The sequence below is a fragment of the Penicillium expansum genome, assembly GCF_000769745.1.
Source record: "Penicillium expansum strain MD-8 chromosome Unknown contig21, whole genome shotgun sequence".
NCBI lineage: Eukaryota > Fungi > Ascomycota > Eurotiomycetes > Eurotiales > Aspergillaceae > Penicillium > Penicillium expansum.
The window spans coordinates 91,901-114,768 of record NW_015971438.1 but is presented as its reverse complement, the minus strand read 5'-3'; the positions used below and the strand labels follow the sequence as shown (position 1 = coordinate 114,768).

General features: G+C 46.1%; 9 protein-coding genes across 9 annotated transcripts; 7 read left to right on the top strand and 2 right to left on the bottom strand.

Annotated features, from left to right (window-relative positions):
- Nucleotides 1-559: 559 nt before the first annotated feature.
- On the top strand, nt 560-1,645 carry PEX2_007600 (threonine aldolase family protein; the record flags this gene model as incomplete). The annotated part of the gene is made up of 1 exon (XM_016738037.1): nt 560-1,645. The coding sequence occupies one exon, from the start codon at nt 560-562 to the stop codon at nt 1,643-1,645; it is 1,086 nt and encodes a 361-aa protein (XP_016594482.1).
- Nucleotides 1,646-2,521: 876 nt separating this feature from the next.
- PEX2_007590 (transcription factor domain-containing protein) lies at nt 2,522-4,189 on the top strand (the record flags this gene model as incomplete). The annotated part of the gene is made up of 4 exons (XM_016738036.1): nt 2,522-2,690; nt 2,742-3,318; nt 3,375-3,720; nt 3,773-4,189. 4 exons carry the CDS (start codon nt 2,522-2,524, stop codon nt 4,187-4,189), a joined length of 1,509 nt encoding a protein of 502 aa, XP_016594481.1.
- Nucleotides 4,190-5,420: 1,231 nt separating this feature from the next.
- On the top strand, nt 5,421-5,705 carry PEX2_007580 (uncharacterized protein; the record flags this gene model as incomplete). The annotated part of the gene is made up of 1 exon (XM_016738035.1): nt 5,421-5,705. One exon carries the CDS (start codon nt 5,421-5,423, stop codon nt 5,703-5,705), a length of 285 nt encoding a protein of 94 aa, XP_016594480.1.
- Nucleotides 5,706-6,087: 382 nt separating this feature from the next.
- On the bottom strand, nt 6,088-7,362 carry PEX2_007570 (uncharacterized protein; the record flags this gene model as incomplete). Its single annotated transcript, XM_016738034.1, has 5 exons — nt 6,088-6,400; nt 6,457-6,994; nt 7,045-7,081; nt 7,144-7,163; nt 7,221-7,362. 5 exons carry the CDS (start codon nt 7,360-7,362, stop codon nt 6,088-6,090), a joined length of 1,050 nt encoding a protein of 349 aa, XP_016594479.1.
- A 656-nt stretch (nt 7,363-8,018) lies between these two features.
- On the top strand, nt 8,019-9,436 carry PEX2_007560 (alkene reductase; the record flags this gene model as incomplete). Its single annotated transcript, XM_016738033.1, has 3 exons — nt 8,019-8,276; nt 8,417-9,052; nt 9,104-9,436. The coding sequence occupies 3 exons, from the start codon at nt 8,019-8,021 to the stop codon at nt 9,434-9,436; spliced, it is 1,227 nt and encodes a 408-aa protein (XP_016594478.1).
- Nucleotides 9,437-10,612: 1,176 nt separating this feature from the next.
- Nucleotides 10,613-11,941, bottom strand: PEX2_007550 (Zn(II)2Cys6 transcription factor domain-containing protein; the record flags this gene model as incomplete). The annotated part of the gene is made up of 2 exons (XM_016738032.1): nt 10,613-11,800; nt 11,882-11,941. 2 exons carry the CDS (start codon nt 11,939-11,941, stop codon nt 10,613-10,615), a joined length of 1,248 nt encoding a protein of 415 aa, XP_016594477.1.
- Nucleotides 11,942-12,670: 729 nt separating this feature from the next.
- On the top strand, nt 12,671-13,558 carry PEX2_007540 (uncharacterized protein; the record flags this gene model as incomplete). Its single annotated transcript, XM_016738031.1, has 3 exons — nt 12,671-13,063; nt 13,113-13,390; nt 13,432-13,558. The coding sequence occupies 3 exons, from the start codon at nt 12,671-12,673 to the stop codon at nt 13,556-13,558; spliced, it is 798 nt and encodes a 265-aa protein (XP_016594476.1).
- An 890-nt stretch (nt 13,559-14,448) lies between these two features.
- Nucleotides 14,449-16,129, top strand: PEX2_007530 (Peptidase S12, Pab87-related, C-terminal; the record flags this gene model as incomplete). The annotated part of the gene is made up of 2 exons (XM_016738030.1): nt 14,449-14,816; nt 14,875-16,129. The coding sequence occupies 2 exons, from the start codon at nt 14,449-14,451 to the stop codon at nt 16,127-16,129; spliced, it is 1,623 nt and encodes a 540-aa protein (XP_016594475.1).
- Nucleotides 16,130-17,832: 1,703 nt separating this feature from the next.
- Nucleotides 17,833-21,753, top strand: PEX2_007520 (uncharacterized protein; the record flags this gene model as incomplete). The annotated part of the gene is made up of 12 exons (XM_016738029.1): nt 17,833-17,894; nt 17,946-18,062; nt 18,130-18,710; nt 18,762-19,035; nt 19,075-19,262; nt 19,318-19,524; nt 19,583-19,797; nt 20,125-20,174; nt 20,455-20,523; nt 20,586-20,736; nt 20,797-21,153; nt 21,247-21,753. The coding sequence occupies 12 exons, from the start codon at nt 17,833-17,835 to the stop codon at nt 21,751-21,753; spliced, it is 2,778 nt and encodes a 925-aa protein (XP_016594474.1).
- Between the last annotated feature and the right edge of the window lie 1,115 nt (nt 21,754-22,868).

Here is a 22,868-nt window from a genome sequence, read left to right as displayed (position 1 = left end):
ATACAGACCCAAGAAAAAAGCAGGGAATACCCCTCATGACAATACCCCCCATGAGGGGCATTCTGTGAGGGGTATTCCAAGTGACCAATGTCTCTTCTCTTTTGCTCGTCGATTCCAGAGTATCCGTCCGGAGCCCGGAAGCCGAATGTCGATCAAAAACACTAATCTAGATCTTATAATGCCTTAATTTGAAGGTTATCTCACAACATATCTTTAAAATATCTCAATTGAGACCTATTTTCGCCAATTGGAGAGGCCGTAGTAAAGCGGTGCTACCCCATGTTCCGGCCCACAATTTACCTGAGAATAACTGGAAATGCCCGCATGGGATTCCCGGTACTGACAAATTTCGGGAATAAAGTGGCAACATTCCCGAGAAAATTATTCCCGAAGATTCTTTTCCGTTATCTATCATTCTAGTACTCCGTACTGGTTCAAATAATTCTTTTACTTTTTTTTGGTCCCTTGTTTCTTTAAAGCTCAACCTTGCTCAACCTTGCTCAACCTTGGAACTCATCTGTTTGCTGTGTTCAACCAAATTTACAAATTTATACCCACCATGCCCTCAACAAGCTTATGCCAAGATGAGGCGTGCCCTCCATACAGCCTTATGGATGATTACAGCGAGGGAGCTCACCCACAAATTCTTGAAGCTCTTTTGCGAACAAACTCCTTACAGCAAGTCGCTTATGGAAATGATGAATACAGCATTGCTGCCCGGCAATTGATCCGAAACAAGATCGGTTGCACCGAGGACGAGGCGGGTATCTTCTTTGTTCCCAGCGGAACCTCCGCAAACCTCATTTCAATCGCCAGCTGCCTAAGGCCTTACGAGGCTGTTATTACTCTGGAGTCGGGTCACATCGCCTCTAAAGAGGCAGGTGCGATCGAGGCAACCGGCCACAAACTTATCCTCGTGCCTGCAGTCGATGGCAAAATGACGCCCATCAATCTTCAAAAGGCGCTTCAGCAAAATCAATTCTACCCTCACATGGCCAAACCCCGGCTACTTTATATCTCTAATGCCTCGGAGACTGGTACTGTCTACACGAAACGAGAGTTGAGCAGCCTCTCCGCCATTTGCAAACAATCAAACCTCCTGCTTTTTATGGACGGAGCGCGAATCGGCGCAGCCATTTGCTCAAAGAAGAACGATCTCACTCTACGGGAGATCTTCGACATGACTGATATCTTCTGGATCGGTGGCACCAAAGCCGGTGCTCTGATGGGAGAAGCAATTGTCCTCAAGAAAGAGCTAGCCGAAGGTTTCGATTTCCACCTCAAACAACATGGCGCTTTGCTGGCCAAGGGCCGTATTCTTGGAGTTCAGTTCATGGAACTCTTCCGATCAGACTTGTTCTTCACACTGGCCACCCACGCCAATGAGATGGCCCAGAAGATCTCAACTAACTTCGAGAAGTTGGGTTATAAGTTGGCTGCGGAGACACAGACAAACCAGGTGTTTGTCACCATTCCTCAGCAATTGGTTCGAACCCTGCATGAAAAATTCCGATTCTATGTTTGGGAACAGCTTGATGATGGAAACTCCGTGATTCGGCTTGTGACATCCTGGGCCACGGATGAGATGGAAATTGATAAGTTCAATGCGTGGGTGCAACAGTGGACAGTGGCAACCAACATTTGAAATGACTCGCCGCCCATTGATTGCTGTCCACGGGGATATGTTTTACGGTTCATTACGACTATAGAGACACCCAATATTAATATAATTAGAATAAGATATCAAGATTCTTCAAACTCATATCAAAATTCTTCATAGATCCAAGTCAGCTGATCGCGCTAACCATATTCGGATACTAAAGATATCCGCGTAACTCTTGCTCCCTCAGACGTGTATCCAACTGTTTAATTTAATCAACGTAAACGGTTGAATTGGTGCAATTGCGCTCCTACGTTGATCCGATGGCTTGCTTGAGATTGTTTTAATATGCCCCACGATACTTGACAGCCACTCCTTTTTTACCACGGCCCACTCCGCCCTTCCCCGTATGTACGCTCGATGAGGCTGTCAATATCGTGTGATGCTTGCCGGTAGGTTTTTATCGGAACTCTTAGATGTATCATTTCATCTGATCTTTTATACAGGCAAGCAAAGGTCAAATGCGTCCATGAAGGGCAACCGCCCTGTCAACGTTGCTTGAAGACCAAGAACCAAGGATGTAATTTGACAGATCCCCGCGCCTCAAGACAGAGGAAACGGAGGAATACTGTCTCATCTAAGGCCCCAAGAAAAAGGAAGGCATCATCCGCCTTATCGCCAGTGGTTGGAGGTGCAGAAAGAGGCACCCCTGAGAATGTCCCCGTGGCTCAAGACCTATCCAAGGATCCAATAGCAGTTCTATCGCCGGCAACCGTCATCAGCGCAGTGGAAACCTACAGAAAAAAGTTTCCAATCACTAATTTTCTTCATTACCCCTCTTTAATCTCCGACATATCATCCAACGTCCACTCAGTGGATTCGGTCTTTGTGGCCTCGGTCCTTTCCTTATGCGTGCGGTTTATGAACAGCGATGAACTTGAAGAAGAGGAAATATATGCGGACTATGCACGCAAAAATCTTGCCCAGCGCGTGCTTGAGGCTCCATCGCTTTATCTTGCCCAGTCCCTCGTGATGCTCTCATTTTATGAGTGGGGTACTGAGCGACCATATCAAGCCTGGATGTATAGTGGTATGTATCCAATCTTCAACTGATTGTAGGGCACTAGCTGACAGGCATCAGGCATGGCGACCTACATGATTCAATCCCTTCTGAAAATGGCAGATGATAGCATGGAACACAATCCTCAAGAATTTCATGCATCCCAAACACAATACGAACAGCTGGTCCGGACCTACTGGTGCTGCTTTGCGCAAGACTGCGAGCTGAGCTCAGGAGCCCGTCAGCACTTCGCACTATCATTCTCCCAGATCTCAGTTCCTCTCCCCATCAGTGATCGGGACTTCACATTTAATCATACACCAGCCAACAGATTGATGCCCGCCGATATGAATAAAGACTGTTTGCTAGCGAAGGATCTCACGATTGAGCATGGCCTCACAATCGTCACTCGAGGATTTGACATATTCGTACGAATCCTAAGATTTGCGAACGAACATCGACGATCACTGGCTTCTTTGTCTTCGAACGACTCGGCTTCCCCGCTCCTCTTGACATGGCAGGCTCTTAAGGAGGAACTGGATGAGTGGAGATCTTTGCAGGATGTAACAGTCCGGTTTCCAGCTACCAGCGTTCAGTCGCACGTGGCACTCGGGTACGGGGAGCTGTTTGCGTACATCAATCTGGTCCATTGCATGAGGTATTTATCTTCATTCAACGTGTTCCAAGCAACAATACTAATTCCATTTCCTTCAGCATCCTTTTCCTCCATCGGGACCGCTTCTTATCCAACCTCAAGCCCCATTCCGATGTTTTCCACGACACAAATGATGACGCGCAAGGCGAGCCCGATACAATCAAACAGCTATTTGAGGTCGCTCAGCAGATCGGGAGTATCCTAAGTGCACTAGATGCCTCCGGTGCACCCGTCATATCACCGTATTCCGGCTTCAGCGTCTTTGTCGCTGCTCATATCAACATGTATGGCACAATTGCCCCACAGCGATATCCGGGCGGCCTCAAACGAGCCGAGGAAGAAAAGACCCGAAATCTTGTCTACCTCGAGCGACTAAGCAAACTTTGGCCCGTCGGTCGTAGCTGGGTGAGTAATTCCAACCCATTTTTCAACCAAATATCGCAACTAACAAACCAAGTGGCGCACGGTCCAAGAAGCAAATCGATTCTACGAGATAGTCAAGAGTAACCAAGCCCCCTCCGAGTCTGGGATGCACAGTCCCAGGAGATTCGCCCTTGCAGGTACCCTGGATGAATATGGTGATATTCGATCTCGTCCGAGTAGAGATGCGTATGCGACTAGGGCACGAACATCTGAATCCCATGACACACACAGCTCTCATGTTCGTGGAGGAACTTCGTCGTCGCCTGGTCTTGGTGGCGAAACGAACTTTCTTGCAAGAGATAATGCTGCGCTTGGTAGTCATCATGATTTTGAAACTGATATGTTTCAATGGCCATTCATTGATGGATCGTGGTCCCTTGGGTTTGATGCGGGATTGGATGGGTTGTGGTCTAACTCGGGGTTGGTTGACCCAAATCCGTCTCTTAGGTGATGGTGTTCTTTATTTTTCTTTGAGATAGATATGTCGCTGGGGCATTGCTTTATAGGCTCAAAAAGAAGAAGAAAAACCATGTCGTCGGTCGAGATTCTACATATCCTTGCCGTATATATATAATATATCTCCATGATTTGTTCACCATTTACATTTCGAAATTTACCCGAGGGTATAGAGAAACAAGTATATTTTATTCAATAAATATTTGATTAAATTCCAATTCATTTTAACAAAGGGGTATGATAGCTATAACGTATTTCACTACCGAGCTGGCCACCCCCCAAACACATAGTAAATGCGATAAATTACAACTTGATATCTCAACAACGGCCGTTTATTTAACGATTTCCCTATAGATGAATGCTTTTTAGGTAATTTCTAGCTTCTCTAGCGAGTTTGGGAAATATATATGACTTTGTGATTGTATTATGTATATTTCTGGCTTTTAGCACCGTAATTTTCAATACCGTAATGATGCACCCCTTCGATGTTCTTAAGATTGCTATATAGTATTTAAAATTCTTATCAATAGCTATCGATAGGCAATGAAATCAAATAAAAACGTGGTTGTTGAGATACCAAGTTACAATTAATCACATTTACTATGTGTTTGGGGGGTGGCCAGCTCGGTAGTGAAATACGTTATAAAGTTGTTATTTGGATATTGTACATAGATGGGTTGTGCGTGGATGTATACTTTGGCTGCAATCAGTCATCGAGTCAAGATAGGCCGGTACTTCCATCAACCAGCCAAGTGGTCGAGCAGTAACTCGACTATCGCATCTTCCTTGGTCTAGTGGTGATGATTTCCGCTTGTCATTAAAACCGATAAGCGCGGGAGACCGGGGTTCGATTCCCCGAGGGAGAGATTTCTTTTTTGCCCTTTTGAATTTTTTTGCTATTTCTATCCACACATTTCCCAGCCAAAGAAATGATAGACAACCATCTAGGTGGGAGACAATATCTGAGACTGGCGTTGATTCTACAGGGGGCAGTATCTCCCTGGCTTACTAGGTATCTACATTTCTGTTAGGGGGAAAAACACTCCGCATCAAATGATTTCATAGATAACTTTCTAAACATTCAGGTGAAATGAAATCTGCCTTGCCATTTTATTAAGATGCCCAGCAATGCCAGTACAGTTGCGTTCAGACGGGCTCCTGATAAGAACCAGCATTATATGGATTAAGTCGCGCTCCATGCGAATAAACACATCCGCGAACTTGAAATGACCATCAGGTCCAAGGGACCAAAAGGCAGTATTACGACGAAGAATCTCGCTATCGGGAGCCCTATCAACCATATCAATTGCAATGCATATGATCTGACTCATGCGATTAGACAGGTTTCCTACTGCCCGAGCGACTTCGCTGATGCGCTTCTCTCCTCGACCGTCTGGATCGCACCGTATGATATGGACCTGGGCGTCCAAGTCGGTTTTGAAGGTGCGGCATTCGTGCAGGAACTTGTCTTGCAAGGGTGGGAATACTGGAGGCATGATGTTGGCGAGTAGTGTGACTTGACTGATTGATAGATTTGAATAGGTGGGGGAAGTAGAGTATTTATATTGATATGGTAGCCTGATGAAGAGGTGATCGAACAAAGAAGACCAGGGGGGTCATGAGTTCATTGTTTCAGGTTTTGATTCACGGGGAATACAAAGGGCATGCAAGCCAACACAGACCTAGTATTGTCTGTCTTTTAAGGTTAGTTGATAGGATAAAGACGATCAAACTACCTGGACACACACCAACTCTGCAAGTGGCAATGTATGTGGGCCTAGAAAAGTATATGCATGTAAAAAAGGAAGGGAAGAAAGAGACAGAAAGAAAATTCATTAGGGTATTAATGAGTGGGTATATATAAATTGAGAAATTCAATGAGAACATCTCTCGTTAATGTGTCTCCACAGTCTGTGACACAGCCACCGTTTTCCTGATGCCATCCTGATTGTGGATAGATTCCGCAGAGTCGCCAGCCTCTGGGGGACCGGCGAATGAAATTAGATGGCTCTGGTCACCGAAGTTCGTCACTTTGTCCCAGTCAGGAGCAACATTGGAAGCCGGGGCTGATTTCCTATCACTCAGCGGATGGGACGAGCCGTTCTGGTAGTATTTCTGCGACGAGTGGTTCTTCTTGTAATGGGCCAACATGACGTTGAGGACAGGTAGACAGGCACAGATCAATCCAACACCTGCCTCGGCATTGCTACTAGAAGTCAGACAAAAGGAAAAGAGGTCAAGGGGAAGAAGTTCATGACATACCCTGATAAGATGACACGAACGAACATGAGGCCCTCATCACCTGAACCTTTCAATACCAGGATCAATCGGTAAAGACTGAACCCAGTGGCCAGTCCACCAGCGCTAAGCAGGCCTATCACGCGCAGCTTTTTATTGCGCGACATTTGTAAAGACCATGTCAATGGCATTGGGAGAATAAGGATGATGAGGTCACTGACGACACTAATCACTGAGTCGGCGATGAGGGCGGCGGTTTGGTTCAGGCAGCTTCCCGGAACCTGGTCACCGAGCCAGTACCTGGGGATGGGGGCGCAAATGCGAATCTTAACGATCAGGGCGACGGTGTAGTAGCAGCATAGGCAGCCGAGGAAGATATAGATGAACCAGACTTTGCCGCGGAAGGGAGCGAAGATTCGGGTGAGAATTGCTAGGAGGGCGACTTTGACGAAGAGGGCCATCGGGCAGTAGAGAATGGTCGCAATGTAGCAGAATTTTTTGAATGCGATTTGATCTTTAGTGTCGAGTTCGGCAATTGGGTATCCTCCGCCATGTTGACCGACTAGTAGAGTAAGTATGTAGTTGTTAACATGTGGGAACTATAGCACCTACTGACAATAGATATCGCACAATATCCTATAAACAGCAACTGGGTAAAGTCAGTTTTGGCTAATAAGGCATGTAAGGCATCAGTCGTTTGGCTCAACATACCCAAGCAATCGTACAGGCAACTAGAGAATAGTTAGCAATATCCTCGAAAAGAGTACGTATCCAAGGGAACAACTTACGATCTTCAACCCCTAGGGATTGCTTAAATCGAAACCGGGTATAGAATCGTAATGCCACGAAGACAGTCACAATTGGAATACAGATAGCTTGTGTCACGAGATTGATAGTATACAAGACATCTGTTCCGTTCTTGATAGTCATGATGATAGGCGTTAAGTTGAAGTTCCCCCCCTACAATGTAAAGTAGCGGGGACTTGACATGATAAAGAACTACACATCGTGAAAATGAGGATAGACAACAAGACGATCTTTAGCGGGGACTTGGAGGCTATTGAACCACTACTAGGTAATAATGATGCGGGATCCATGACGGACATGATTGCTCAAGGGGCTGCGGTAGACTCCACCACCGGACTTTTTTTCAATTTTGAATGGCTCTTGGGGGATTTCTATGATCCATGAATAACACTAGACGACGCTAGACTCGGTTTACACCCCACTAGTATGCACGAGCGTCGTAGGTGCCTACCAGCCGGGCAAATAGTATCGATTCTAGTGCCTCGTATTAGTCCGGTCCAAAATTTGCACCGGGTTGCCACCAACACCGTTGTTTTACCAAACAGATAAATGGGCCTTAGTTGAACCCTATATTGGCTAGCCGAGGCACTATGACAGCTTTGATAGTAACAAAGTCTTTAATTAATGATCGACATTGGGCGAAAAAGGAGTTGTGTGTGTTTTTTTTACTTTCCTTCTTTTTCTCTTTCTATAATTCCCTCGGTCCCCAATAATCCATTACATACGGAGTACAACATAGTAAACCGGCATAGAATCAAAAAAAGAAGAAAGAAAAAAACATGACCGTGCACAACTTGAACGGCAAAGATTCCGGTCTTTTCAAACCCCTGACTATTTCCAATGGCAACATTACCCTTGAACATCGTGTCGTCCATGCACCTCTGACCCGCAACCGCGGCGAACCATTGAATCCTTCCAGCACCCCGGATCACCCAAATCGTATTTGGATACCTGGAGATGCGGTTGTGGAGTATTATTCCCAGCGTGCGACCAAAGGTGGTTTGATAATCTCTGAAGGGATTCCACCATCACTCGAGGTAAGCATCAACCCCAGTTTGGTGGCACACGGTCCCCTCTTTAGGGCAACAGATTATGTTATTTCCTCGGGGTGGCACGCTTAATGACAATTATTCAAACTTTAATTATTCAATTCCTTTTTTTAACTTCGTCTTGACAGAGCAATGGCATGCCCGGAGTACCCGGTCTGTTCAACGCCGAACAAGCCGCGGGCTGGAAACGGGTTGTGAACGCCGTTCATGCAAAAGGAGGCGTTATCTTCTGCCAGCTGTGGCACGCCGGCCGTGCTACGATCCCTCAGATGACTGGATCACCCGCGGTCTGCCCGTCGGCCTCTGTGTGGGATTCGGCGACGGAGTGTTACTCGCATCCGCCCGTCGGCTCCACCAAGCCCGTGCCCTACGCCAATCACCCGCCCATCGAAATGACAGTGGAGCACATCAAGCAAACTATCGACGATTATTGCATTGCCGCTAAGACTGCTATGGATATTGGCTTCGATGGCGTGGAGATCCATAGCGGAAATGGTTACCTGCCGGAGCAATTTTTGAGCTCCAACATCAACAAGCGTGAGGATGCTTATGGCGGTACCCCAGAGAAGCGCTGCCAGTTTGTGTTTGAATTGATGGAGCAGGTGGCCAAGACCATTGGTGAGCAGAATCTGGCTATTAGATTGTCGCCGTTTGGTATGTTCAATCAAGCGCGCGGAGAACAGCGTATTGAGACTTGGACTCACCTCTGTGAGGGTCTGAAGAAGACTCTCCCGTCGCTGTCGTATGTTAGCTTTATTGAGCCGGTATGTTTTCGTTCGTCTCTATCTAATGACAGACTGTGCTAACCTGCCCAGCGTTATGAGCAAATCTTCGGCGCAGAAGAGAAGGATAAGTTCCTCGAGAGCTGGGGTCTGCTGGATGTGACCCTTGATCGCTTCCGCCAAATCTTTGGCGCCACCCCGTTCTTTTCCGCTGGTGGATGGGATGATCAAAACTCCTGGGGAGTAGTGGAATCGGGTAAATACGATGCTCTGTTGTATGGTCGATACTTTACCAGCAACCCGGATCTAGTGCACAGACTGAAGGAAAATCTCCCCATGGCTCCATATGACCGAACTCGGTTCTATGGACCATTTGAGGACAACACCTTCCATTATACTGATTACCCTACTGTGGGTCAGAATTAGGTAATTCCATAGAGTGTACGGAGTACTCCGTACTCCGTATAGCATTAGATATTAGATATATTATTACATAGATGCATGTCAAACCTGGATATTTTTAAGCATAAAAGCAACCTTGGAAAGGTCAGAGTCCAGACCACGGCAGACTATAAGTGAACCATGGTTGACACGGGAATTTCCGGCAACAACCTTGGAACATTGGAGCCTCGGAATAATAAAACATATGCATGACACATCTCTACTACCTAGGTACAACTCGGCAATGTCGGCCATATTGGACCTCGGGGTTTAGTTTCAAAAAAAAAGGCTACCCTCGGGGATCAGCGGAAATAATGCCGTTATTGAGATCGTCCGAACCCACCCCACCGAGGAGAGTCGCAAAAATCGAACAGTACCTATCCATTCCCTATGTCACCCAAAGTAGAAAACAATAACACAATAATCTCTCATTTGGTGTCGATAGAGTATCAGTTGATATCATATTGCTTAAATCAAAATATCAACGAGCTCCAAACCCACCAGATTTGCCTAGATGTCTCGGGGCCCTGGCGGGGACCGCACCGGGAAAGATTATCCACTTTACCCGCGTGGCTTTATGGAGAGAATTAGGTTGTATTCGCGCACGGAAAGGGGCGGCACAGAAACGAACGGCATAAAAAGGGACGCCACAGAAAGGAAGAAGGTTGGAAACGAAAACTATCTCTCCAGGCCCTTTCATTTACCTCCCTTGTGCCGCTAGCCGATACCAATTGGCAATAGCCGTCGCTCAGGCTATGGCATGTACGAACACGGATACGAGTGTACCTTACTTGGAACCTGTTGATCATATTTCTAGGACTACATAGTATCTTCATTTGTTACCGATAAGAGAAACCCGTGGGCCGGACACATGTGAAAAAGCCAAAGAAATAAGCGCGCTGTTGGCCCATGCGAGATCGAGAGAAGAAGTGCTAAACAAATACTAGGTCAAAATGAGGTTAGTTGTTTAGATTAAGGGCAAAGGGCACGAGTTGACCTTTTCGATGTTAGGTTGACGGAAACCATAACAAGGTGATTGAAGTCCATGCCTGGGGGTATGTAGTTGTTATGGTGATTTGCTTTCGTATTCCAAGTCACACTTCTTGTTTTAGTTTACGTGGCACAGATATGGCGTTGAATGAATATCCCCATCTATTTAGGTCAATCGCAAATAACACTCACAGGCCACTCAATCCATTGGTGGAATTCAAGTCCTAGAGACTGTCGAATTCCTGCGATAACATGTCGATCCCAAGCGATCATAAGCCACGAGGATCTCATGAACTTTAAAAGAATACACCAATAAGCAAGAATAATCAATGAAAATGGCTCTTTCTCCTCAAGGAGACCAATGAAATCCTCAGGCCGCCTGTATATCCATCCAACGAGAAAGGGCATCAAGTTAACACTATCCTTCTCAGTGCTTCGAGACTGGTATGCTTCCTCAAACATTTCGAGCAAGTTTTCAATTGCATCGATATAGATCTGAGACGTAGAATTTCCGCCAGTTTGCGTTTCGATAAAATGTTGAAGTGCTTTGATATGAGACTGATGTTTTCGAAGCTCATCTTGTAACAAGGGGCTGACGCCCTGAATAGCAGGATCAGTTTGAACCTGCAAGACCCCGGTAAAGATTCTGTCATGGCTGGACATCAAAATCGATTTCACTCCCCTCATAAGAACCAGCCACTCCGCCTTCCCCGTCTCACTGAACACAAGGTATTCACCAGGTTTTGGACCGTGTGCGAAATAGACAAAGCATACTAGCGCTGTCGACATGTAGATAGACTGGCAGTTCTCCGAGTTAAGACTCGATAGAATAGCCGACACAGATCGAATGCCAAACGTGAAGTGGCTATCTGCCTGCATCACATACTGGTCTCGTGCCTCGGGGTGGAGATGGCCAAGATGTAGGGCTGCTAGCGCCAATATGAGGTGGAAGATGGACGGCGAGGAGAATCCCCATTGTGGAAGGTGAGTTCGCCAAACTCGATTGTGATCGGTTGCTTCGTCTGTTAGGGTGCAGTATGTCTCTGTAACAAAGTGGTGGAAGAGTCGTAGGTCGGCGAATGAGATGGTATCCTGAGTCTGTGGTAGGACGCTGGAGTTGGAGCTTTTAAATGGGACTTCCGTGGAGACTGTCTGCGAGGATGGCTGGCCTGTTTCATCATTGGGCTTGTCATTTGCAGATTGGTATTTAGAAGGCTTGAATCGAAATTGTGCATTCAAAGGTTTGTATGGGGATGGTGCTGCAGAGGATGAAGCTGATGATTCAGCTATTGTCGAGAGGAAGTCGCACTCAACAGCATGAAGGATGCATTTGGAGCATGCAGGCTTAGTTTCATCACACTGTAGACTATTAGTGGCTTATCATCCAAAACTTCCACACTCTCTATCCAGTCTAGTCGCCATCCCAAACAAATCAATGACTGGAGAGTATTCTCTGCGCTCCCTCATATCCATCTCTTTCATGAGGATAGCAGAAACCATTTGGAAAGTACTCACTTTTATTCGCCGTCTTTTACAATTTCCACACCCCGAACGTGATTTATGATGAGACTTCCGGGATCGGATCGCGTTCCGTGTGTTTTCCATGATGATTATGTTGTGCCTCGGGTCTGTAGAGCATCGTATTCGTTTTAATTTTGCCGTTTCAGTCCCATGCGTACTACGCGATGACGTAATACAGACTTAGAAAGTACAACACGTGACCATGGAGTATAGTTATGTATGTTGTAGGTACTTTTAACTACACCAAAAATGAAGATGTAAAAAGTAAACATAAGGAGTTGGTGATATTGAGGTAAATGGAAGAAGAAATGGTTGATAAGTAGCCAAATTATTTCAAGCGCTACGTCTTTTCTCACATCCACGAACGCAGGCCTAACGCTCAACCGCTTCAGCCAAGACCTTGAACTCATTGACAATGATTTGCCCACTTCGTTGAATCAAACAATCTTCCAACTACTGAGTACCATCATTTCGGCGGTCATCTTATTCATCAGCTCTGGCTACGTCGCCATCGCGGCCATCCAGCTGTTTTACCTGCGCACATCCCGACAGCTGCGAATACTCGATATTGAAGCCAAGGCGCTTCTCTTCTCCCAGTTCTTGAAAACCCTGGGTGGTATATCCTTTATACGGGCCTTTGGCTGAACAAGCCACTATGTCGAATCTGTCCACGACTCCCTCAACGTGTCACAAAAGCCATGCTATCTGATGTGGTGTGTCCAGCGATGGCTGGGAATGGCACTGGACCTATTTGTCGCTGGAATCGCCATTATTCTCGTTGCCTTTGCGACAAGTATCAGAGGCAGTGGCTCAACTGGCTATCTCGGCGTAGCCCTGTATCAAATCGTGACATTAAGTACCACGCTACAGACGCTCGTTACCGAGTGGACGCAGATTGAAATGGCCCTTGGAGCTATCAGTCATGTCCGTACCTATATTCTCGACACAAAAGACGAGAACCTACCTAATGAGACCGGACATGTCAGCGACAAATGGCCCGCAAAGGGCGCCATTGTATTCAACGGTGTCTCTGCATCCTATGACACTTCCACGGACCCAGTACTCAAGGACATCAACCTTTCCATAACACCTGGTGAAAAGGTAGCCATCTGTGGTCGCACAGGTAGCGGCAAGTATTCCCTGGTATCAGCTCTCCTCTGCATGCTGGAGCTTCAATCAGTATCGATTTGCGTCGACGACATCGACATCAGCACCATCGCTCGCCAGGCCTCATGCTCGCTTCAACTCCCTTCCCCAAGACCCGTTCTTCCTACAAGGCACTGTCCGCGAGAACCTTGATCTTCTCGGGGTCACCACCAACGAGCACTTGGTTCAGGCACTTCAGTCTGTGCGCCTATGGGACTTCTGCGAGTCCTGCGGCGGCCTGGATGAGGATATGAACGAAGGGACCTTGTCGCATGGACAGAGGTAGTTTTATGTCTTGTTCGATCAGTGATCAATCCAAGCAGCGTCCTCGTTATGGAGGAGGTGGGTGGCAGCGTTGACGCGGATACGGACGCTTTGATACATGAGATTCTGCAGAAAGAATTTGAGTCGTGCACTGTCATTGCTATTGTTTACAAGATACACACATGATCGCTTCGTGGTGCTAGACAAAGGGCATACCGTTGAGGAGGGCCCACCGCGTGAGCTGCTTGAACGGCCAGGATCACTGTTCAAGGCGCTATATGACAGCATGCAGACAGAGGAGAGGTAATTTGGTATCTCTTGCTCCAGTAAGGGCTTAAATTCTGGTAATAGTAGATGAGTATCTATTTTTCGTTAGAATATAGTCTTCTTATTAGGCATGGGACATAAAATTGCGTGTAGGAATTGTATATAGTCCTACAACTTGGAAGTGGCTGTGATATATGTTAACTAGCTTCAACAATATTTTAAAAAGGTGCTTTGGTAAACTACCTAGTCTATTTCTGGCTTTAGAAGAATGACAGCTTTAGAACAGAATGATCACCTCGATCGGAATGCTACCAGTAAAATCCACTATGCTAGGTCTAGTATCAACTGGTGTATAAAATGCGAAAGTGCGATCTTAAGTCCTATCCCGGCCTATATTATTGCTGTACTATATCTAGTATCCTTCAGTTATCTAGCTCCTTTAAAGAGGACATCCGAACAGATCCAGTACCTTTCTTATGGCTTTATAGATATTTCTACACGAATTCAATGGCCAAACAGGCAGCAGTCGGATTAAAGTCCCACCGCCCCAGTTACGCAATCCGAAGGGGGCTGACAGCCTGATCCTCTGGCCCCAACGTCGAGAGCTACTTGGCACTGGCATGCACACTAAGCTTTGCAGCTGACCAAGCGTGCTACAATCCGGCCCCCATTCTCATGCCAGGTGGCATCTGTCATTTCAAGGTTTGAACTGGGGTATTTTACTGCAAAGAAACTACCTGGAAGCTACATGAATAGGCCTGTACAATGGCATTTCATAACGCACACCGGTAATTCGTCAAATCAGCAATATGGATCTTTTTCACTCGGCAGGGTTTGCGTCAGATGTGACGGAGTTGATGAAGCAGCAGCATGTCCCGGGGCTGGCGATTGCAATCATTCACAATGATCAAATTGTCTCTGCGGGATATGGACATGCGAGCCTGGATCCCGAAATACCTTGCACAGCAGATACGCTGTTTGACATTGCATCGTCTGCTAAATCAATCACTGCTGCGGCGGTGGGATTGCTAGTCGACGATAATGACATGTTCCCGGATATTCAGTACGATGCCGTGATGTCGACTCTTCTCCCCGAGGACTTTGTTATGTCTGGAGAAGGATACACAGAAGGAGTCACCGTGGAAGACATCTTAAGTCATAGAAGTGGAATGCCTAGGTGAGTTAACATTTTTCAAATTCCATGTTAGAGTTCAAGACTAATGATATTGCGCCAGCCATAACGATTCGTATATGAGTGTGCGAGCGGCGAAGCCAGACAATGCTCGGTCCATTACGAGAAACCTCAGGAATCTCCCTATCGCTGCTCCCATTCGATCAAGGTATATTTACTGTAACATGATGTATACAGTGGCAACCCATCTTGTGGAAGTGAAGAGCGGACAGGATTTTGGTACATTCCTCGAAGAGCGATTTTTCAAGCCTCTGGACATGGCATCAACTACTCTTCAACCCAGCAGCGCACGATCAAAAGGATTTGAATCCCGCATGGCAACTGGCTACACATGGAAAAGAGCCGACTCAACATATCGTGGGTTAGAAAATCCAGACTGCCCAGAAGGCCAAGGCGCAGGGTCTATCATTTCGAGCGTGAACGACTTCATCAAATTTGTCAAGGCTTTTATCAATCGCGAAGACCCTATCAATAAAAATGTTTATGAAGGGCTCACTCGCCTGCGAACTTTTGTGAATCCAAACCCAGGAAGACGGAAGCGGTACACCTCACCGATAGCATATGCTGCTGGCCTGGATATCTACTTTTACAAGGGACATATGGTTGTCGGCCATAATGGGGTATTCTCTGGATTCGGAAGTCGCTTCTTCTTTCTCCCTGATTTCTCATTCGGTGCTGTGATCATGGGAAACTCAGATGGGGCAAATGGCGTTGCGACGACCCTTGTCCAAAAGCTAATTGACAATCTCCATGGAGTCACGGACGAAAGACCTCATGACAGCAAAAGCAAAGCCACACGACCTGTTGAAATTCGCGGTCCAAAACCCCAGGCCGAAGCGAAAGATGCAAATCCAATGAGTCAGAACCAGGAAAAGAAGGAGAAGAAAAAGCATGAAAAGAAAGCCCAAGCGAAGAAAAGTCAAGATATCCAGAAGGGCCAAGTGAATGAGCAAAGACCGAAAGGGAATAATACTCCGCAGCCACCGACAATGCCTCTCAGTGCTTACGCTGGTAACTACTGGAATCCTGGGTATCATAACTTACTGGTTCAAATCGGAGATGATGCGCTCTTCATCGATGCTACAGATCGCTCAATGGGGTTTACCTTGAAATTCGAACATGTGTCCGATGACCGAAAATTCGATGCTCATCTTACTGATTGGCTTGATGGCAGTGATGACATCGTAAAAGCGGAGTTTGTAATAAAAGATGCTCAAGTCACAAGGTTGGGTCTGCAGTTGGAGGAAATGCTCAAGGAAATGATCTGGTTTGAGAGGAAGGATGAAGTTATTTCTTGACAGTATTCCCCCTGATAGAGCTGGATAAATTTACAAGAGGATATGTTGCAAAGAGAATGAGAAAACTAAAATGACAAATATTTGACCAATTGGCCTGTGTTCAAACTCTCCGAAGTAGTCGTTCAGCTTGAAGTTATGATGTGGTATGTAGTGGCGCATAGATAACTTGGGGATGGATCTTTCCAATAATGATTCATGAGCTCGAAGAGATCAGGTAACATTTGAATCTATAGTACCAGTAGATCCGTAGGAATTTGACAATCAGCTATGAGGAATCAACATATTCTTTTTGAATCTAATTTTCAATCACCTGCGTATTGCATCTAGCATCAATAACTGAAAGACATTGACCAATGTCTGCCAGTGAACTTTAGAGTCAAGGAAGAGTAGTGAATTATGAACGTCTCAGCCATAGCAGAGATGGTAAGAGATCAACTTATAGGAACAGTTATGAGAATAGAATGAGACACGAGATAATATTCCATGTTTTGGCCTTCTGTCTGCTACTTGGCGTTCTCTTTTGTCTAGATGGGCTCTCTTGAGAGACCATGAGCCCTCTGTAGTTCTATTTTGAATCTTCTTTTTCTCCATTACCATGTTCTATTTTAAAGTCAATCTAGTAGTGCTTCCGCTTCTTCTGCTTTTTTACGTACATTCTTTTGCCTCTCTTAAAACACAGAGCCCTTCTGTCTCTCAATATTAATAGCATCAGTGAGCATCCTGCAACTAATTCCCAAATTAGTTTTTATTAAGGTTCGTATCCTTCAATACTTACAGCCAGCTGAGGTCTGCACATACTAACTAAGGTGGCTATTTCGTGGAGATCCTTTTTATAATTGCTTTTTTGCTCTTCGGAGATAATTCCCTCAGCCCCTTGCAACAATCCACCCTTTTTTTAAACATATCACCCTGTTTATGTACTTTTTCCTCCCTTGGCGATACTATATTTTCTTTTTTTAAATAGCCCATTTTTTGCTTTTTCTGTAGAACATTTGGTGATTATTCCACGACTCTCACGTATACTACTTTATGAAAAAGACGAACTAATAGGCAATTCTTGCTATAGAATACGGAGTACTTGGCTGTAATACTTTCCTACTGCTGCGCTTCACATGCGAAGTCTACTTGAATATCGTATTTGCACGCAATATTGCCACCGTAGATGCATCGAGCCTGACTAGTGAATGATCACCACCTATTATCGTGGTTTGTACGGAGTGGAGTAGTTGACTTCGTAACCTAACTTCCTCATTTAGCTATAGACACGACCTGTAGAACTTAATCTCACAAACCCTCTAGGGCTTCTAATTGATAATATTATCATTCTCTGAGAGTTTTAACTTCAAAATGCACTTATTGTGTTGCCCCGAAATGTTGTGTTGAGATCTTGCTACCTATGGAGAAATAGAGAAACCTTAAGAAGCTTCTCCTTGTCTTCCCTATGTGTCCCCGTGTCTCACCGTGGAGTTGAGAGCATCCCGAAAACGCCGAGTAGACTATGTAGAATTAAACTTGTAAACAAAGAAAAATGCACATCTTCTCTATTATTCCTTTCTTCAGGAAGCACGTGTCGTTCTGCAGAAGACGAGACAAGACGAGACACGTTATAATATATGACCTGTCTCCCTTGTTCTTCTCAGCCCTGGAGATCTTCTTCTTCTTCTTCTTTTTTTCTTCTGTAATCTTCTTTCACATCGCCTGCAATGGACCTCATTCCAAGTGCCTTTGTGGCACGTCCGTTGAAGATTGTGGTTATCGGCGCTGGGTACGTGCATATTGACCTCGGGCGACAATCGCTTCTAACAGGTTGTCCTAGTATCTCGGGAATCCAATTTGCGCATGACGCGACCACGTCATTATCAGGTATCGATCTTGAAATCTACGACAGAAATCCTTCCCTAGGGGGTACATGGTATGAAAATCGGTATCCCGGGTATGTACAACTGTATTCCCGCAAGCGTTGCCATCAGATGAATGAGCTCACTAATGCTGGGCGATAGATGCACATGCGATGTGCCTTCCCATACCTACCAATTTCATTGGGCGCCTAATCCATCATGGTCGTCACTTTATCCTCCAGCTCCCGAGATTCACAAATATCTGGAGGATGTGGCCGACAGGCACAATCTCCGCCGTTTCATGACCTTCAACACCAAATGCGTCTTGGCGCAATGGAATGAAGACTCATCAAAATGGAAAGTTGTTCTCTGCGATGTTGTCTCCGGTGAAGAAAAGACCGTCCTTGCTGATGTCTTTGTCTATGCTGTCGGGCGGTTGAACAACTACAAGTTCCCCAAGATCGCGGGCCAGAAAACCTTCCGAGGTGTCCAAGTACATACTGCAAACTGGCCAGCAGATATGACTGCCAAGGATAAGCGGGTGATTGTAATTGGAAATGGCGCAAGCGCCATTCAGTGCGTTGCAGCTCTGCAGCCAGGTAAGTCACCAAAGTCACCCCGAAGATACACCACGCTGACCGCGCCGGGCTCTCAAGTTGCTTCGCAAATAACCAATATTGCGCGAGGGCCAACGTGGATTCTCCCACATGCATTGGCGGAAGATGGTACTGTCCAGCGCGAATGTGAGTCTCTCGCCTTGCCACAGAAAGACAGAAGTGCTGATCCGTATCTAGACTCAACTGAGCAGAAGAAAGCTCTCCAGGCTTGCCCTATGCGCTATTATGAATTTTGCATCTCATCAGAGCAGAGACTTGCCGCAACTTTCATGGGTCTCTGGAGAGGGACCAAATCTCAAGCCAATTTTACAGAATTAGCACATTCATTCATGAAGTCCAAGATCACAAACCCCGATCTTTTGGATGCCCTCCTACCAGAATTTGAAGCTGGCTGTCGTCGCTTCACGCCAGGCGGTCACTATCTGGATGCGTTGCAGAAAGCGAATGCCGTGTATGTGCATGACTCAATCAATAAGCTGACCGAGGACAGCCTTATCACTGAATCCGGAGGGGAGTACAAGTGTGACATATTAGTATACGCCACCGGATTTGAGCCATATCAACCACGATTCCCAGTTATTGGCCGCGCTGGACGATCGCTGAGTGAAGACTGGGATCGCGAGGGACCTTGTGAGAGTTATATGGCTGCGATGGTTGCTGAGTTTCCTAACTTTTTTGGTAAGTATCCAAATGCTTTCTGTTGGTTATTGTGCTTAACCGGTCTCTTAAACAGTCTTCAACCCCCCAATCTGCCCCGTGAATGGATCTGCTATCCCGGGCATCGAGAGAGCAAGCGACTATATGATTCGAATCTTATCCCGACTCCAGACAGACAAACTCCGATCTGTATCTGTGACGCAGCGGGCGCAACGTGCATTTAACCAATGGGTTCAGTCAAGAATGCCTCACATGGTCTGGTCAGGACCATGCAAATCATGGTGTAAGTGGCTCCTTACCATCTCCTAGCTTTGCACATTGGCTCATCTATGGTGGTACAGACAAGAACGATAATGGAAAAGTAGTTGTTCCTTGGCCTGGTACTGTCCTTCACTACTATGCGGCAACCGAAATTGTCCGCTGGGAAGACTTCGATTTAGTCTACGAGAATCCCGATGATAAATATGCAAGTTTCGGCAATGGTGTGACGAGCGATGGATTTGTGCCAAATAATTTTCCCTGGGTCCATCCCCCCACTGATTTTCGAAAGCCAGAAGTGAATGTGGAGCCAGCTTCTCAAGTTCTTGCACCACCAAGCAACGTGTTGTATCGTGTGACAAACCAAGTCTTACAGTTGCTGGGGACATGGTCGTATCTTGGTGAACCACCAGTTAAGAGTTGAGGATTGTTGCTGTGCATAGCTAGCTTCCAAGGTTGTAAGAAATCCAATATGTTTTCGGGTTAAGCGATCTATGATGTGTTACCCATATTGTAGAAGTCAGCTTAACAACTAATACCACCCGAGGTCGTGCTACATTTCTGAATAGTATAAGTTACACGGGATGTAATTGTATAACATGCATTTGTTAACTCTATCGTGTAGATCTTGACATCCGATGTTCTGAACCGATCAACGTTAAGGTGGAGATCCCGGTAATTCGGCTAAGTAGATATGCCTAACGCTTGTGGATTTCGGCAGATTCATTTGGATTATTAATGAGCTATTTTGACGATTCTGACTCATTTAGTCTACAACAAGTTAAGAAGTTCAAGAAATCTTGTTTCTGTTTGTTTCCTTCCAGTTTCCATAAATAATTGTGCTTTGATAGGTGAGTTCCCCTCTAATGCTCTAGAGCTTGCCTTGGAATTTGACGTCATATTCAATGTGAATCAACAAGGTCAATACATAAATTATTGTAACTAATACTTTTAGCGCTGTTAGACCTCACATAAATAAATCAGCAGATTTCACAATGGCCGATAATAAGATGGAATATGTCCGGTACAGAACCCCCACAGCACCCATCCCACTCGAATGAGATGCTGAGACCAAATAAATAACAGCCTTGGCAACTCGGGCCTAAAGATCTCCAAGATCATCCTTGGAACAATGGGCTATGGCAGTAAGCAATGGCAAGATTGGGTCCTGGACGAGGAAGACTCCCTGCCTCTGATTGAACATGCCTATAAGCAGGGCATCAACACCTGGGACACGGTAAATGAAGACCTCGCTAGAAAATCACTGAATAATCTACTAATGTTTCCAACTATACAGGCGGATGTCTACTCCCACGGCAGATCCGAAGAAATTGTCGGAAAAGCCCTGAAGAAGTACAACATCCCTCGCAACCGCGTGGTAATCCTAACCAAGTGTTTCTTCGGCGTTGACGACGAGGGCAAATTCCCACCCATCGCCGCATCTGCCACAAACGACGGTCCCTTCGTTAACCGCACCGGCCTGTCGCGCAAGCACATCTTCGATGCCGTTGATGCTAGCGTGGAACGTCTGGGCACATATATCGATGTGCTGCAGATTCACCGTCTAGACCGAGATACCCCGCGCGAGGAGATCATGAAGGCGCTGAACGATGTTGTCGAGAGCGGGAAGGTTCGGTACATTGGTGCCAGTTCGGTATGTCCATCGTGACTCCCATTCCTACCTATTTCCATTTCTTTCCATTTCCTTTTCCCAACATCCAAGACCTCCACACTAACCCACAACCAGATGGCCGCCTGGGAATTCCAATCCCTTCAAAACATCGCCGAGCGCAACGGCTGGCACAAATTCATCTGCATGCAGAATTTCCACAACCTCCTCTTCCGCGAAGAAGAGCGCGAGATGATCCCCTACTGCCAAGACGCCGGCGTCGGCATTATCCCCTGGTCACCGATTGCGCGTGGCGCTCTGGCGCGGCCCTGGGGCTCGCGCGAGACGGTTCGCGAGAACACCGACGGCGTGATTAAGATGTTTGTCCGTAGTCGCGAGTCCGAGGCTGATAAGGCTATTATCGATCGGGTTGAGGAAATCGCTAATAAGAAGGGCGTGAGCATGGCTCAGATTGCTATTGCTTGGTCTTTGACTCACCCGGGCGAGAACCCCATTCTTGGACTGCATAGTGTCAAGAGGATTGATGAGGCTGTTGCTGCTATTAAGGTCCAGCTGTCTCCTGAGGAGATTAAGTATTTGGAGGAGCCGTATGTTCCTAAGGCTGTTACTGCTCTTGAGCGGTAAGGATTCGATGGGGACATCTACCAGGGCTGTATGTAAATTGAACTTTGTATTCTGTCTTTTACGATTAAGTGAGGGGATATCTCACAATAACAGCCCCGAGCTCTCGATGATGAATGGTACCTAGGAGTTTCGCAAAGCACTGCAACATAGACAACTAGTCTGTCATCTACTGAGTAAAACATTATGGTATGCAAGGAGAGGTAGCTACTCCACACACTGAAACTATACATGTCAGATTCAGCTTTGAAAAATATCCTCTATTATAGGTCCTTTGCTTTTTCCGGAAGTATTTCTATTCTCTCCTTCCTAAATATCGGTACAGGTTACCATCCACTCGGTAACCCCGCCAGTCCGTATTTTCGACAAATCACTCTCTACGGAGTACGAAGTACATAGCCCTGCTCATGACCCCGCCACCACCTTGGCAAACACTAGCTGATCTCCATCACATTTACGAATAATAGCAAGGCGGTTATCTCTCATAGTATTGTTACCTTGGTGAACGCCCATTCGATCGAAATCGCAGACAGGGCGTAGATTAGCACCCATCACATGAAAATCCTTTCCTAATATCCTCTAGCGCTTATGACTATGTATGTATTTTGTATACCTACAACAGTGTGGGATTCACCCACCTCCACCCGTATTTTTTTTTAGCTCATACTTAGCGTACTGAAATTAATTAATTAGGGAATTCTAGGCAGATAGATCACTGCGCCACTGGAAGAAGCTAGTGGGGGTATCCCGACGGGGGTACAAACCGTTGTAGATATTCTGAGGTCTCCGGTCTGAGAGGATAGGCTGCCGCAATCAATTGACATGGTCTGCTACAAATTCTAGGCAAACAAAATATATTCATGGTGACTTCATGGCCGTCTCTCTTTGATTTAGAAGTCATGGATTGTGGGTGTGGACTTTGGGAATTGTTGCAGCCTGAAGCTGCGGGGTTGATTTACTAGTTGAGTTGAATGTGCGTAATATATACATGGGTGTTTATCTTTTGGTCCTGCATGACCAACGAGATATTTGGGATTATACCGGGGAGACATGGTAAAATCGGAAAGCTTGTGGAATTGAGTGTGGGTGATGGGGTATTATTCATATGTAGCGTGATG